General features: G+C 47.0%; 2 protein-coding genes across 2 annotated transcripts in view; one reads left to right on the forward strand and one right to left on the reverse strand.

The window, feature by feature from the left end:
- Positions 1-1,765: 1,765 nt before the first annotated feature.
- Positions 1,766-6,054, reverse strand: LOC115080266 (zinc finger protein 398-like). Its single transcript, XM_029584420.1, has 6 exons — positions 5,869-6,054; positions 4,870-4,996; positions 4,200-4,313; positions 3,929-4,042; positions 3,018-3,167; positions 1,766-1,869 (listed from the first exon to the last, which is right to left on the reverse strand). Exons 1-6 carry the CDS (start codon positions 5,890-5,892, stop codon positions 1,766-1,768), a joined length of 633 nt encoding a protein of 210 aa, XP_029440280.1. The 5' UTR covers positions 5,893-6,054.
- A 4,133-nt stretch (positions 6,055-10,187) lies between these two features.
- LOC115080267 (zinc finger protein 845-like) overlaps positions 10,188-16,063 on the forward strand; it is a 177,384-nt gene continuing 171,508 nt past the window's right edge. Inside the window, exons 1-6 of the mRNA XM_029584421.1 lie at positions 10,188-10,410; positions 11,117-11,243; positions 12,167-12,280; positions 12,430-12,543; positions 13,304-13,453; positions 13,882-13,959. Coding sequence (XP_029440281.1) covers positions 10,387-10,410; positions 11,117-11,243; positions 12,167-12,280; positions 12,430-12,543; positions 13,304-13,453; positions 13,882-13,959 — 607 coding nt within the window. The 5' untranslated portion in view covers positions 10,188-10,386. The remainder of the gene's footprint in view (positions 10,411-11,116; positions 11,244-12,166; positions 12,281-12,429; positions 12,544-13,303; positions 13,454-13,881; positions 13,960-16,063) is intronic.

Consider the following 16,063-nt stretch of genomic DNA (forward strand, 5'->3'; position numbering starts at 1 on the left):
ACTGAAAGTCATCACTGGCTATCCTGGGAAGGGAAACCAGGCGAGGTAAATTTTCAAAAGTTTGTTTAAACATTATTAAGGTTAAATTTTGAGTGAAAACATTTACCACAGTCAAAATATTTAAATAGTTTCTCAATGATATGCATTCTTTTGTGTTTTTTAAGATCAGATTTCCGCAAGAAACTTTTATCACATTTGAGAACATTTAAATGGTTTCTCACTTGTATGGACGGTTTTGTGGTATTTAAGATGGGAATCTTTGAGCGAAGCATCTCATTCAGAACATGTAATTGGTTTCTCACCTGTATGGACATGCTTATGGTATTTAAGATTGCATCTATGGGCAAAACATTATAACATTCAGAACATTTAAATGTTTTTCACCTGTATGGACAGTTTTGTGGCTTTTAAGATGGGATTTTTTAGCAAACATTTATCACATTCAGAACATGTGAAAGGTTTCTCACCTGTATGGACGCTTTTATCATTTTTAAGATGGAATTTTCTAGGAAAACATGTATCACAATTCAGAACATTTAAATGGTTTCTCACCTGTATGGACGGTTTTGTGGCTTTTAAGATGGATCTTGAGCAAAACATTTATCACATTCAGTACATTTAAATGGTTTCTCACCTGTATGACACGTTTATGGTATTTAGGACTGCATCTATAGACAAAACGTTATCACATTCAGAACATTTAAATGGTTTCTCACCTGTATGGATGCTTTTATGGTTTTTAAGATGGAATTTTCTAGCGAAACGTTTATCACATTCAGAACACTAAATGGTTTCTCACCTGTATGGATACGTTTATGAGATTTAAGGTTGCATTTATGGGCAAAACATTTATCACATTCAGAGCATTTAAATGGTTTCTCACCTGTATGGAACTGTTTTGTGCTTTTTAGATGGGATATTTGAGCGAAACATTTATCACATGTAGAACATTTAATGGTTTTCTCAACCTGTATGAACTCTGTTGTGGATTTTAAGCTTAGATTGCTCGGTGAAGCATTTATCACATTCCGAACATTTAAATGGTTTTTCACCTGTTGGGATACCTTATGTGATTTCTTAAACTAAATTTCTGACATAAATCTTTATCACATTCAGGCCATATGAATGACCTTCTCTCCCTTGGGATTTCTCTGATGAACTTTAAGCCAAGATCTATATTTGAAACATTTTTCACATTGAGAACAATTAAAAGGTTGGTCTTGTCTGTGAATTTTTTTCTGTTCTCTCAAGGTTTGATTTCTCAGTAAACCTCTCCTCACATTCAGGGCACTGAAATGGTCTTTCTCCAGAGTGAATTCTTACATGTGCTTCCATCTCAGCTTGGAAGAAAAAGCATTGTTACACTGAGTGCATTTTGATGGTTTCTTTTTTAGGTGATCTTTTGCATGTGCTGTAAGTTTTGTATTCATAGGGGTCCTTTATCTCTTCTTCAGAACCTGTAAATGTTGTTTTCTTTCTGTGATATTGTTGGATAGATGGGTGACTTGTCCTCTCAGGAAACTTGTTCCCACATTCAATAATTTCTTGCTGTTCAACAGATTGTGAGTTTGTGGTGAAGTTTTCTGAAGTGTCAGCACTTTGAAATGGAGTCTCTCCTTCAATGAGTCCCATGAGTTTCTACAAGACTGGGGTAGAGGTTGAAATTTCTTTCCTCGTTCAGAACATGCATATGGACTCTCTCCTTTCTGACTACTTCTTTCCCCCTGGGTATTGTTACTCTACTGATACCTCCTGGATACTTCAGCTAAAGGTCCTGGCTGTCTCTGCAGGGTTCTCTCTCTTTCCATTTCCTCCGTCTGCTGCCCATCACACATCTCTGCCTCTCACTATTATTCCTGAATCCATCTTCTGGTGGATAAAAGTGAGAGTATGATTACTAAAATTTACCAAAACTGGAAGGAGACGTATATAGGAGATAGCTCCATCTAATCACTGAACATCATTAGGGTGGCTAAGGATCCCTATCATATATAAGAGAGCCTGGTGCTGCTTGTCGACAGGTACAGGTGGGCAACAGCACATGAACAGAGGGAAGGAACAGACCACGTCTCATCTCACCCTGCTGGTTCTGTGCCTCTCATCCTCACCTCCAGTCTCTGCTCTGCTGATTGCAGTCCACTCACCAAAAACTCTGCCACGCCCTGCTGGAGACCTGGGATTCATTCAGGACCCTGGTCCCTGAACCTCAGTCCTGTCAGCTTAAAGTAACTGAATTCTAATGACTTAGTAATGAATATTTAACTGAGAGCCAGCATTAACATTCACCTTCTATGTGGAACGTTTGAAATTCTCACAAGCCAAAGACTGAGGGTCAATTCCCATAGAATGACCACACTAAAAAGGTGAATAAAGATTCAATCACAAATCTTACACAAATTATTGCAGTTTTTACGACCATCACAATAGGCTCTGCCAGTCAATAGACCTTCATCTGCCTTATATTTAAGCAGTGGTCGAAGTGCAATGCAAACATTTTATATTTTGATCGTAAAATGCAAATAAGTCACATCTGTGTTTCAAAGCGGATTCTGCATCGGGGGAAATCCCACAGGAAATCTCATAAGCGGTGATCCACATCCTCATTCCTTCAGCTTTTAAACAGTCTGGGATATTGACCTAAGAAAAGCAAAACTTGAACTGCCAATCGGGTTTCTCAGCATTAAGTGCACTTACGTGGGTAAATGGCTTTTGAAAATTGCTAGGACGGTCTGTTACATTTGCACGCGTAACTCCTTTCATAATTCTCCTGCTGGGGTCCCACAATCCCACGAGGATGGAAAACCGTTTGCTCTGCAATCCCCCCCTCCCTCCCTCCTGCTGCTCCCCCTGCCTTCCTCCCTCTTACTGTTCCCAGTGGGGGTTTTCCTGCTGCCACTGTGAGCCCTCCACACAAGAAAGGTCAGAGGTCAGGGACATGATTTAACGCCTCCTCCTCGCTGTATCTGGCCGAGAGGAGGCCTCGTGTCTCAGCAATGTTTGGATCGGCCCAGCAGTACCTTTAATCCAAGCTGCATCGCCTGCTTCATGCAGCTCCTCACAGGCGCCTGGGATGCTCAGGTTCCCTCTGTCCTCAGATCTCGGGGGCTCAGTCCCACATCCTTCTTGCTTAAATCGGATTAAAATGTCAGGGGTGACACTGGGGGAGCCTGTTATGGGAAAAGATGGTTACAATATGTAGAAAAGTTACCCCAGAGCCTGTATTATCAGTGCAAGTGAGCTCAGGATTATGCTGTGTTCATAGACACTGCCACCAGTGCAGCACTAAGAAAAGAGGGTGCTGCTGTGCTGATCATCATCAGAAATCCCTTCAAAGAGAATCCTGATCATTTTAACACCGAGGTGGGTGACTTCATTCCTCAGGATCTACAAAATAATCTGGTGTGGTTACTGCTATTGCAAAAACATGCTGAACATTTCTACCTCAAAGAGTATTTTTGATAAAACCAGATGTTTTTCATCCAGCTGCCAGATTTCAGAAATCTGATTCTACCTGGCTCCTCCGCTTCATTATAATTATATGAGGCAGGGCGGGAGATGTCACTAGAAGGCACCAAAGCCAAGGAATTCTTAGACAGGAGAGCGAGGGAAGGTGGAAAGGAGACTCCTGGAGAAGAGGACAGGATATGAAGATGACGGAGGAATGTACAGAGGAAATGTGAGAGAATATTTCTTTACTGACAGGGTGGTGGATGCCTGGAGTCCCCCTCCTGACAGAGGCAGCAGCAGCATCCAACCAATCAGCAAATTTACACAGATTTAGGACGGACACAGAGGGCGGTGGTAAAGGCAGGTGGGGAGCAACGGGTACAAGAAATGAGGGAGGGACCTGTGTGTTAGCTCAGTCGTATGGAAATCCAGAGGGAAGAGGAGGGGAGAATACAAATCGAGGGCAGGGAGTGGTACTTGCCTGTTACAGGAGAGTGAATCTCTTCAGTCGTCTCTGATTCAGGAGGATCCAGGAAGGGCAGATCTGCCTCTTGTTTAATGCTCAGTGAGAACACAGACGTTACAATCGGAAGGCCTGGGATGAGAAAACAAACGAGTCTAGGAGGATTCACCCAGGACCTGCTAATATTATATTAGGAAATGGATTTAAAGTCCCCAAATGTTTGATGTTAATGCCCCATCTCCTGTGATCTGAAAATGCAGAGCCCTTTAAATCCAGAACATTTACTTACTGATGCTGGGGTCCTTCATGGTTTCTTTCCCCTCCAGCTCCCAGTGCTGAGGGAAATATTTCTCATCTTCCTTCTTAATCTTGAATACAACATCAGGATTAATAATTGAATAACCTGCCAATAAGAAACAGCAAAAATTACATAAAAATTATTCTTTTATAGCCCTGGGAGCTTTCATCTGTTTTCTGTTGAGATGGAGCTGGGTGTGTGTGAGTGAGTGAGAATGTGTGAGAGTGAGTGAGAGAGAATGTGTGTGTGTGAGAGGGTGTGTGTGTGTGTGAGAGAGTGTGTGTGTGAGAGAGTGTGTGTGTGAGTGAGTGTAGGTGTGAGTGAGTGAGAATGAGTGAGTGAGAGTGAGAGTGATTGTATGTGTATGTGTACAGACACTTGCAGGCTGCCCCTTGATTACGAATAAACCTTGGAGGGTTTCTGGTACAGTCATTTCTATTCCTGACCCTCCTAGCTGAAGGCATTGTAGGTGCCAGTGCTCTGTGCCAGCCTGTGCCCTCCTGGAGAGGAGGACTCCCAGCTTCTTATCAGGAGCATCTGAGAAAGAGTTATCTTTGTATCCCAGGAACCTGGGTTTTCCTATCTAGAGACCAGTGAGCCATGGCAGCAGCCATCCTGCAGTGGGTGTGTGGGTGAGAGATGATAGAAAAGGCAGACTTACCCCGTGACATGAGGACGCCGTGAATCTCCTTGATCACCTTCTTGTACAGCTCCTTCTGCCATTGTCCCAGAATGTCCCACTCCACTTCCCAGAAATAAGCAGCGACGTCCCTGAATGTGACCGATGCCTGGAACAGCAAACAGGACACCCTCAGCCCCTCTCCCTACAGCTTCATTATAAAGTGCGGGCAATAAACTGTGTTCTCTGGCCTCTGTCAGTGAGATCAGCTCCCTGACATGGAGAGAGCTCAGCTCTATTAAATCTCCAGTAATTTGTAGAGCTTGAGATCACGGGTGCAGCTGATTCAGCAGTGAGAGGAGGTGGCAGTGTCTGTCTGTGCAGGTGGGAGGGAGAGTGGCTGGTTGGGTTGGTGTCTGAAGGCAGGAATGTTGTCCACACCCCTCCCCTGTTCATTGTAATTTCTACCTACTGTTATGTGTATTTTAATGTCGGTATAAAAAAAAACTGTTAAATAAATAAATAAACGTGGATAGTGCTGAGTCAGGCCTGGGGAGTGAGGACAGAGAATGTGGATATCTGAGAGTGTGTGTGACAGAGTCTGTGCGTTTGTGATGGTGTCCACATGTGTGTGAGACAGAGCATGTGTTTGTGTGAGTATAAGGGCATGCATGAGAGAGTGTATTGGTGTGGGTGTCCGCATGCTTGTGTGTATGAGAGTTATACTGTATTCATATCTATGTGGGTGAGTTATAATGGGGGGGGGGGGGGAGAAGGGACCTCAGATTGCCTCTATTCTGATGCACCACCTCACCTCCCAGATACTTGTGACCTAAGGCAGTGGCGTCTTCCAATCCAGACCTGGGGACCCAGAGAGAGTCTGCACACCCCCCCCTCTGCTGATCTCGGGGTGAGCAGAGCTCAAACCTTCCCGGGGCTGTAAAGATCTCTGCCCTGTGCCGGGAGGAGGGAAGGCTGGAAGAGCTGCACAGGGAAAAGGTTTCCTTTAAATGCACAAGAGGACAGAGAAGGATTTCTTACCGGATCAGACACCAGGGCACACATTGCCCTCCTCTTTTCCCTCTCAGTCCTGCAGGTGCTGGGAGGGATTCAGAGGGGGCAGGGCTGATTCCTGGGGGCTCAGATAAAGCCCCTGCTCTCCCCCTCTGCAGGGATTTCCGGCCCGGGGGAGGCAGAAAGTTCTGATTTTATTCTCTTTTCTGCAGTAGTAGGAGCATGCGCAGAGGGCAAGCTGAGGGAGTGAAGGAGGAGGAGAAGGAGGAGGAAGAGGAGAATCCCCGCTCCTTAAGGTGGATCTCTAGAGATAGCAGAGAGCTGCTGGGCGAGGCAAGAGTGACCCGAAAAAGAATGGAGGATAAAACAGAAAGTATCTTGCCTGCCCATCAGTTGCACTGCGTGCAGAACCATAAAAGGTGCAGAGGAGGGCGACGGAAATGATAAAGGGGATGGAGCGGCTCTCCTATGGTGAGAGGCTACACAGGTTAGGGCTTGGAAAAGAGGGGACTGAGAGGGGACGCGATAGACCCTGGTAAAGTCACGAGAGGGGTGGAAGGGGTTAATTACCATTTCACTAATACTGAAAGAAGGGGCCCCTAACCACCGGCAGATTGAAAACGGATCACTGGGTGCAGGATCAAGCTGTGGAATCTGTTGCCAGAGGACGTGGTCAGGGCGAGGAGCTCAGCGTGGTTTAAAGGCAGTTTGGATTAGTTCCTAGAGGAAAGGTCCATAATGCATCATTAGCCGGACAGACTGCAGAAAGGAGTAACAGAAATGATGGGATCTGCCGGGAACTCGTGACCCGGGTTGGCCACGGTCAGAGGCAGGATTCCGGACTTGATGGACCTTTGGTCTGACCCAGCGTGGCACTTCTTATGTTCTTAAATCAGAGAACTGATTTACTCCTGCTGCATCTATGACAGGGTCACCAACCTGGTCCTGGCGACCCCCTTAGCCAATTCTGCTTTCAGACATGAAGACGAATGAAATACATTTGCATATACCGGGCCTCCAACGCATGCAAATCTCTCTCATGAGCATTCAGTGCGGATATCGTAAAGCTGAGGGGGAGCTGCCAGGGCTGTACTGCCCCCTTCCCTGCCAAAGTTCATGGAGCTAGGATAAGGAGATCTCACTGCCCAAAACAAAAAGGCCTAAATATTCAAAAGCTAATGAAAACGGGGAAGGCCGGGCAGAGCACACCATTTTGCTGACCACTGGACCATGAATTCCTTCGCTGATCCAATGGACACTGCAAGGTAGGGCTCTGCCCATAGCCGTAAACATACCTAATGCCTTGACAAGGATCCCACCCTTGACCAGTTCTTTCCTCCTGGTCCAATTAATGGTATCCTTTACCGTGGCCTGGAGGAAACTGAGCAGGCGGCCCCAGTGGCCCCTCTCTGGGTCTGCTGGGTGTCGGAAATGGTCTTTCTCAGGGCAAGGACCCACAGAACGTCAGAACATGAAGCTTGGCCCAGGCAACAACGCCAATTAAAGTCCCAGGGACGGTTAACTGGGCCCCCACCCACGAGGCCCAGAGCAGAGTTCCTTGGCCAGGATTGAAAGTTCGGCCTGAGGAAACGAGCACCCCGTTCACCCAAACAAGACAGCAGAACACGGACAAATCAGAGAGGGGAAAGGAGAAGGAGGCGGAGGGGGGTCGGGAAGGGAAGCTAAAAGCTGATTGTGGCTTTCTAAGGGCCCCAATGTCTTCAAAAAGAAGTAAAAACTATGTGCTATATTTCAGCTAACCAACAGTTTAGAAATGCGGCGGGAGATGGCAAACTGGAACTCCCCCGATATCTTTGGTTCTCTCGCCCAGGCTCAGGTACCAAAAGGAGAAGCTATGGCAGCAGCAAATTCGACAGAAGATAACGAGAGAGAGGAGAGAGAAAACGAGTGGAAATCCCTCCCGCTTGCCACGTTACCTATCATCCGCTCATGATTCTAGGTTTCAATGCATGGTAACAGGCTGGTGTGTCAGCTGCACCCATCTCCGATAGCTGACATCGGCTGGAAGTTGGCACCGATCGTCTCAGGATTTGGCTAACTCTTTTTAGTGCCTCGAAGCACGCAGAAGCTCCCAGAAGTAACCAGCTCTTCCAGCGACTTCCCTAGCCTTTTGCCTCTGCCCAGTTGACTGCTCATGCAATAGAGTTAGAATAAACAATAACGTTTCTGCTTATTCCCAGCTCTTGTCACTAGCAGAAGGAAGCTCTCCTTCTCCCCTCCTCCACCAAGGAAGAGTGTGGGATCTTCAGAGGCAGAATGATGACCTCGGGTTACCCCCTTGGGAGGGTGGTGGAGCCCAGATCAGTCTGGCCTGGTTGCTGTCGGCCCACAGTTTATCCAAGAGAACGGAGCTGGAGATTCCGGATAGGAAAGTAATGACAGAAGGGCACATGACACGAGAGAGTTGGAGTCCTCTGGAAATGCCAAGGTCCCCATCGATCATTTGGGGACAAGGGCGAGCCTCGAAGCCTCGGTGGAGTTTTTCTTCTCTTAACCAGGAGAAGAGCAATGAACGTTCAGTCAGACAGCACAACCGCGGGCGGCAAGGCGGAACCAAGAGCCAGGCCCTGTCCTTACAGGCGACTCTTCAGTGTCACACATCGCCAGGGTGGATTTCCTGAGTGGGCTCATCTTGGATCCCCGCCATGATTAGAACCAAGTAAGGAGAACTGCAAATGGATTTCGTGGCAGCCAAGAACAGAGGGCCCAAGGGCCTGGACGCTCTCTCGCAACCATGACCTCGACATTGTCTCGAGTGCGTGCTTTCATCATGGCCAATAATAGACAGACAATCTGGAAAGAGTGGCTTTCGTGGCCCCAGAATGGCCCAGATGACCTTGGTTTGCGGACTTGATAAACCTCTGCAAAGAGGCTCCTCTGAGGTTCAGTCAGGTCCAAGGTTTGCTTCGTCAGGGTCCGATTTGTTGGGGCAGGTGGGACTGATTTTGTGGCTTGGCCCTTGAGAGGAGGAGGTTGAGAGTCAAAGGTTATGAGGAGGAAGAGGAGGACGTGTGTGGAGGATATTTGAGGCTTGGTGTCTGGAGAGGAAGGTTGAGCAGGTTTGACACCCTTACCAATGATCCTCTCCTCTTTACAGAGGGGCTTATGAAGGGTTCGGCTTTGAGTTCCTTAAGAGTTCAGGTGGCAGCACTCTCTTGTCATAGGGGGGAAGGTGCCACTGCAATCCTTAGCTTCTCACCTGGAAGAGTAAAGCATTTGTGCCCACCTGGTCAGCAGAGGAGAAGCTTACATTTAAACAGATTCAGTGAAGGAGAATGATCATTTAAAAGTGTGGATACCTGGGAAAGCTTCACCACAAACTCAGTGAATGTGGAATCAAGTTCACTCATTTTTAAAAAGTGGTGAAAAAGGTGGGTGTGTGTGGCTGAGTAGTAGGTTATATGTCACAGAATACACAAAACACATAATTAGAAGTATAGAAGCTTTACGTACACAAAATACTTTCCTCACAATTCCCAACGTGATGTATTTTGGACATCCAGGGACAACGCATTGGTCACTTCATTAACCACTGATAATGTCCAGAAAGCTTTTCCCTACTCCATGGGTCACTTCACTAACCACTGGTAATGTCCAAAAAGCTTTTCCTCCGAGCTGTTGGTTCTCTGATTTCAAACAGTTAGTCTCATGTTGCTCTTTTTAAGTTAATTCTTCTGACCTTTGTCCTACTTTCTTTCTCTGGGCCACTCCCCATGTACTCGCTAAGGCCCCAACTGTCCCTTATCTTATCAGCAGCAAACAGCTGGGTGTGGCCCAGAGGCAGAAGTCCTGTTCTGTTCAGATATCTGCAGTTAGCGTTTCTGAGTAACCGCTCTCCAATATATCTGATCTCAGGACTTGTTCTGTTAGAAAACAGTTTTTTGTTACAAGCAGGCTAAGAAAAATGGCATATGTATTCTCAGACCTTATAGGCCTTATATTAAATAATTACACTGATAATATCATTCATTTTCTCTGCTTCATTCCTGTCTGTCGTGGCACAATACTCTCCCGCAGGCTAACTTCCTCCTTAAAATAATTTCCCACACTCATTCCACTGATGAGGTCGGCCATGCAGTCAACATTAGCATAGAAGGGAGAAAAAGTTTACAGTTCAGAGATGGATGCAACAGGAGTAGACCTGATCCCAGACCGTGTTACTCACTCCCGTCTGGGAAACTTTGCAGCGCACTGTTATCTCTACAGATCCACCTTAAGGAGGTGGGATACTCCCAGCATGCACTGGGGAAGCAGCATGGCCTCTGCCGGGGAGCTCTGCGCATGCTCCTGCTGCTCTCTCTTCCTGTAGAGTCCGCAGGGCTGCAAGAGAGCAGGAAAGACTCAGAGTAAAAACAGAAACTTTCCGTCTCCCCAGGACCGGAAATCCCTGCAAGCCCCAGATCTGCAGAGGGGGAGAGCAGGGGCTTTATCTGAGCCCCCAGGAATCAGCCCTGCCCCCTCTGAGCAGGAACAGCCTGAATCCCTCCCAGCACCTGCAGGACTGAGAGGGAAAAGAGGAGGGCAATGTGTGCCCTGGTGTCTGATCCGGTAAGAAATCCTTCTCTGTCCTCTTGTGCATTTAAAGGAAACCTTTTCCCTGTGCAGCTCTTCCAGCCTTCCCTCCGCCCGAGATCAGCAGAGATCAGTTGGAGGGTGCAGATTGTCTCTGTGTCTCCGCAGACTCTTGTGTGCATACACGCAGTCTCTCTCTCTCTCTCACACACACACACACAGTATAAGCACTGAGGCCAATATTCAGTAAGCAGGTAAGCGGACGAGTTAGCAGCTGAAGTTAGCTGGTTAATTTGTGCTGGTTATCCAGCAGGATAGATGTTTTGCTGAATGTACTTGATCCGGCTCCATGAAGCTTGCACATCGCTGGGAGAAGGCCTCTGCTTTAGCTCTGTGGCCGGTTGGGTCGCCTCCACGCCCTGGCTTGTGGTTGCTCTGTTGCTTTTCTCCTGTTGCCACGGGAGAGAGGCCAAGATGGGGTGAGCAAAGAGACAGGGAGAGGGAGGTGTGCGGGAAAAAGGTCAGCGCGAGGGACATGAAGAGCAAAAGATAATAAGAAGAGGAAGGGCTGAGAGACAGCAAAGAGAGAGAGGAGAAGAGACGGGGAAGAGACAGGAAGGGTTGGAAAAGAGAAGTAAAAGAGAGAGAGATAGCTGGAAAGAAATGAGATTAAAGAAAGAGACAGGTGAGAGAGATGAAACTGGAGGGAGAGGGGCTGAGGGTGTCCTGTTTGCTGTTCCAGGCATCGGTCACATTCAGGGACGTCGCTGCTTATTTCTGGGAAGTGGAATGGGACATTCTGGGAGAATGGCAGAAGGAGCTGTACAAGAAGGTCATCGAGGAGATTCACGGCGTCCTCATGTCACGGGGTAAGTCTGCCTTTTCTATCATCTACCTCCCATACACACACTGCAGGATGGCTGCTGCCACTTTATCAGGGCTGGAATAATCCCAGGTGCCAGCTCCCTTGGGCACATATAATATACAGTCTGGCTTCTGATCTCATGCCAAGTCCAACAGGAGCTGCTGTGGTCCCCAGGGCCCAGTGAGAGACACCTCTGCTGCAGGCCCGGCACGAGATGCTGCTCTGTGCTGGACAGGGGGAGGATTTACCTCTCTGATTCCTTTCTGAGACCTGCAACTTCTGTAAAAGGACCTGAAATAATAGCTATGCTCTAGGTGAATCTACTGCACAACATGTAACCCCTCCAGGAGGTAACCCGATGTCACAGGTCACAAATCCCCCCTTTTTGCCTCTCACTGACCTCTAGAGAGAGTTAACTTTATATCCTAGCACTGGGGTTTTCCTTCTCAGCCACTCCTGATATGAAGCTGGGCACCCCTTCTCCAGGAGGGCACAGGCTGGCAGAGAGCACTGGCACCTGCAATGCCTCCAGCTAGGAGGGTCAGGAATAGAAATGACTGCACCAGAAACCCTCGAGGTTTAATCTTAATCAAGTGCTAGCCTGCAAGGGTCTCATCTCACCAAGCTCCGTCACACAAATACCCAAAGATGCGCACAGGCACACACACACACGGACACACACACATACACACACACAAACACACGGACACACGCACACGCACACACACGGACACACACACACACAGACACACACACACACACACAGATACACACACACACACACACATACACAGACACAGACACACAGACACAGACACACACACAGAGACACACAGACACACAGAGACACACACACCTCTGCATCAGAACAGTGAACAGATAAAAGCTCCAAGGCCTGCACAAGTAATTTTCCTATTTTACTGGCAGGTTATTCAATTCTTAATCCTGATGTTGTATTCAAGATTAAGAAGGAAGATGAGAAATATTTCCCTCAGCACTGGGAGCTGGAGGGGAAAGAAACCATGAAGGACCCCAGCATCAGTAAGTAAATGTTCTGGATTTAAAGGGCTCTGCATTTTCAGATCACAGGAGATGGGGCATTAACATCAAACATTTGGAGACTTCAAATCCATTTCCTAATATAATATTAGCAGGTCCTGGGTGACTCCTCATTTGTTTTCTCATCCCAGGCCTTCCGATTGTAACGTCTGTGTTCTCACTGAGCGTTAAACAAGAGGAAGATCTGCCCTTCCTGGATCCTCCTGAATCAGAGACGACTGAAGGGATTCACCCTCCTGTAACAGGCAAGTACCACTCCCTGCCCTCGTCTTGTATTCTCCCCTCCTCTTCCCTCTGGATTTCCATACGACTGAGCTAACACACAGGCCCCTCCCTCGTTTCTTGTACCCGTTGCTCCCCACCTGCCTTTACCACCGCCCTCTGTGTCCGTCCTAAATCTGTGTAAATTTGCTGATTGGTTGGATGCTGCTGCTGCCTCTGTCAGGAGGGGACTCCAGGCATCCACCCCCCTGTCAGTAAAGAAATATTCTCTCACGTTTCCTCTGCACATTCCTCCGTCATCTTCATATCCTGTCCTCTTCTCCAGGAGTCTCCTTTCCACCTTCCCTCGCCCTCCTGTCTAAGAATTCCTTGGCTTTGGTGCCTTCTAGTGACATCTCCCACCCTGCCTCATATAATTATAATGAAGTGGAGGAGCCAGGGAGAATCAGATTTCTGAAATCTGGCAGCTGGATGAAAAAACATCTGGTTTAACAAAAATACTCTTTGAGGTAGAAATGTTCAGCATGTTTTTGCAATAGCAGTACCCATACCAGATTATTTTGTAGATCCTGAGGAGTGAAGTCGCCCACCTTGGTGTTAAAATGATCAGGATACTGTTAGAATGGATTTCTGATGATTATCAGCACAGCAGCACCCTCCTTTCTTAGTGCTGCACTGCTGGCAGTGTCTATGAACACAGCATAATCCTGAGCTCACTTGCACTGATAATACAGGCTCTGGGGTAGCTTTTCTACATATTGTAACCATCTTTTCCCATCACAGGCTCCCCCAGTGTCACCCCTGACATTTTAATCCGATTTAAGCAAGAAGGACGTGGGACTGAGCCCCCGAGATCTGAGGACAGAGGGAACCTGAGCATCCCAGGCGCCTGTGAGGAGCTGCATGAAGCAGGCGATGCAGCTTGGATTAAAGGTACTGCTGGGCCGATCCAAACATTGCTGAGACACGAGGCCTCCTCTGGACCAGACACAGCGAGGAGGAGGCGTTAAATCACGTCCCTGACCTCTGACCTTTCTTGTATGGAGGGCTCACAGTGGCAGCAGGAAAACCCCCACTGGGAACAGTAAGAGGGAGGAAGGCAGGGGGAGCAGCAGGAGGGAGGGAGGGGGGATTGCAGAGCAAACGGTTTCCATCCTCGTGGGATTGTGGGACCCCAGCAGGAGAATTATGAAAGGAGTTACGAGTGCAAATGTAACAGACCGTCCTAGCAATTTTCTAAAGCCATTTACCCACGTAAGTACACTTAATGCTGAGAAAACCGATTGGCAGTTCAAGTTTTGCCTTTCTTAGGTCAATATCCCAGGCTGTTTAAAAGCTGAAGGCACAATCTCATTCTCTAACAGGCAGCCGAGGTCCCAGTCCTGACCCTACAGCAGAGATCCTGAGAATGGGCGGGGAGGAGACGGAGACCAAGAGCGGTGAGCAAAATATTCCTTCTTAACACCGCCCTTCCTGTGTGCTGTGAAGTATTTTCTACTAAATGGCTAACTGTATAAATTACATAAAATATGTTGGAAAAACAATCTGTTAAAAAACAAACTTTATTAAACTATTGTATTTTATATAAATTTTTGTATTTTTTGTTTTTAATTAATTTTGTATAGAGGAGACAAAGACCTCAGAACTGGCAAAACAGGTCTATTGACCAAAGGTTTTGTGACCAGTGAGTTCAATCATAGGTCTATAATATGTCTCTCTTTTTTCTTTTTTTATAAAAACAAATTCAACTCTTTAGAATGAGTAGCTTTGTAATCCCCAAAACAATTGGTGGTGTTTATGTAATTATAACCAATTGCAACAAGCCGTGTCAAAGTTGCAAAATGTTCTTAAACAAAATGTGTGGGCTGTCTCGGCAATTCCAAGATTTTTTTGCCGACTATTTTTAGCGGTTTTTCTTTGCCTACCTTAAGAGATAGGATCTGTGGGATAAATGGGAAGCCTACCTGAGGAGATAAGATGTGGGTTTGTGCTTTCCTTCCCCGAGGAGAAGCTCCCTTACGTAATGTACTTTCACTGCGGTCTGACCCCTGCTCGTTTGCACGAGTTGGTACCTGGAGAGGGGGCATTGATGTAGGGAGACTCTGCGGGGTTGCGAGGTACTTCCATGCCCGTACGGCAGGAGTGCCCCGAGTTTGGTGGGATTTTCGGATAAGATCCGTCAATCGATTTGTATAGGACGGCGGGGGCAAAAGGTATCAAAAGACCCCATTAATTCTGTTCCAGAGGACGCCTGTGTTGGAACGTGATAAATGGGAATTATTTGGAGTCGTTCTAGCAGCTGGATGTGAGGCGGCGAACTATTGGAGGGGGGCATTCAGAGGAAGAGAGGATATCAGTGGTTGGAAAAAGGGGGAATGTGTGAGAACATTTTATGAAGATAAGAAACAAATGGACGATGGTTTTTGAAACATTTTGGTGGCCGTAAAAAGCTTGGAAATCAAGAGGGTAAGCTTCAAGGTCCTCTTTCAGTTCAAAACGTTAAAAGGTTTTGTTTTGCCTACCTACCGGATAGACGTTAACCATTATTAGTGGATTAATGGTGAACAATCAACGACAAACCTTCTCCGCTGGAAAGAAATCAGTCGAACTAGGGGTCACGTAGTGAAACTCCAGGGAGGACGACTCAGAGCCAACGTCAGGAAATATTTCTTCAGGGAGAGGGTGGTGGATGCCTGGAATGCCCTTCCGGAGGAGGTGGTGAAGGCAGAAACGGTGAAAGATTTCAGAGGGGCAAGGGATAAGCACTGTGGGTCCCTAAAGGCTCCAGGATGGGAATGAAGGAGAGAGTGCATGGGGGTAACTTGCTGGTGCGGCAGTCACTACCCGTAACCAATAAGCCTTCATCCTATTGAGGCAACTCCAGCATTGCTCTCTGCTTCCGTGGCAAGGGGTAACGGGGAATTGGACTCAGACAGCAACCAACAAGGACCCAGACTTTGATGGTCTGGGAAACTGATAAGTGTGGGGGTGACCAGCACGGTGCAGCAGGGACTCCCATGGGAGGCTTGCTGAGCAGACTGGATGGACCGTTTGGTCCTTTTCTGCCGTCATTTCTACGTTTCTATGGATACTGGAAGGGGGGGGAGGGGTATAAAACTCACTGGTATTAATCTTATCTTAGTACTGGATGGATCTGTCATTTCTGTGAGATATATAAAATGGGGATTGGAGCTCCATTTCTGGTGCTACTGTAATTGACCTGTTTATTGATGGCCTTAAATTGCTTTAGTTGTTACCTAAGCTTCCAATAAAATTAATAATTACAAAAAAAATTATTACAGTAAATTGTGTAAGATTTGTGATTGAATCTTTCTTCACCTTTTTAGTGTGGTCATTCTATGGGAATTGACCCCCAGTCTTTGGCTTATGAGAATTTCAAATGTTCCACATAGAAGGTGAATTTTAATGCTGGCTCTCAGTTAAATTCTCATTACTAAGTCATTAGAGTTCAGTAACTTTAAGCTGACAGGACTGAGGTTCAGGGACCAGGGTCCTGAATGAATTCCAGGTCTCCAGCAGGGC

The sequence above is a fragment of the Rhinatrema bivittatum genome, chromosome 19 (genome assembly GCF_901001135.1).
Source record: "Rhinatrema bivittatum chromosome 19, aRhiBiv1.1, whole genome shotgun sequence".
NCBI lineage: Eukaryota > Metazoa > Chordata > Amphibia > Gymnophiona > Rhinatrematidae > Rhinatrema > Rhinatrema bivittatum.

What these genes read in the sequence shown, in the direction of transcription:
- LOC115080266 (XM_029584420.1), bottom strand. Translation starts at nt 5,892, where the DNA reads ATGTGTGCCCTGGTGTCTGATCCG. An exon ending in CGGCGTCCTCATGTCACGGG is followed by an intron (nt 4,314 to 4,869) that starts GTAAGTCTGCCT and finishes TCTTATTGGCAG; the next exon opens with GTTATTCAATTATTAATCCT. An exon ending in CGATGCAGCTTGGATTAAAG is followed by an intron (nt 1,870 to 3,017) that starts GTACTGCTGGGC and finishes TTTATCCACCAG; the next exon opens with AAGATGGATTCAGGAATAAT.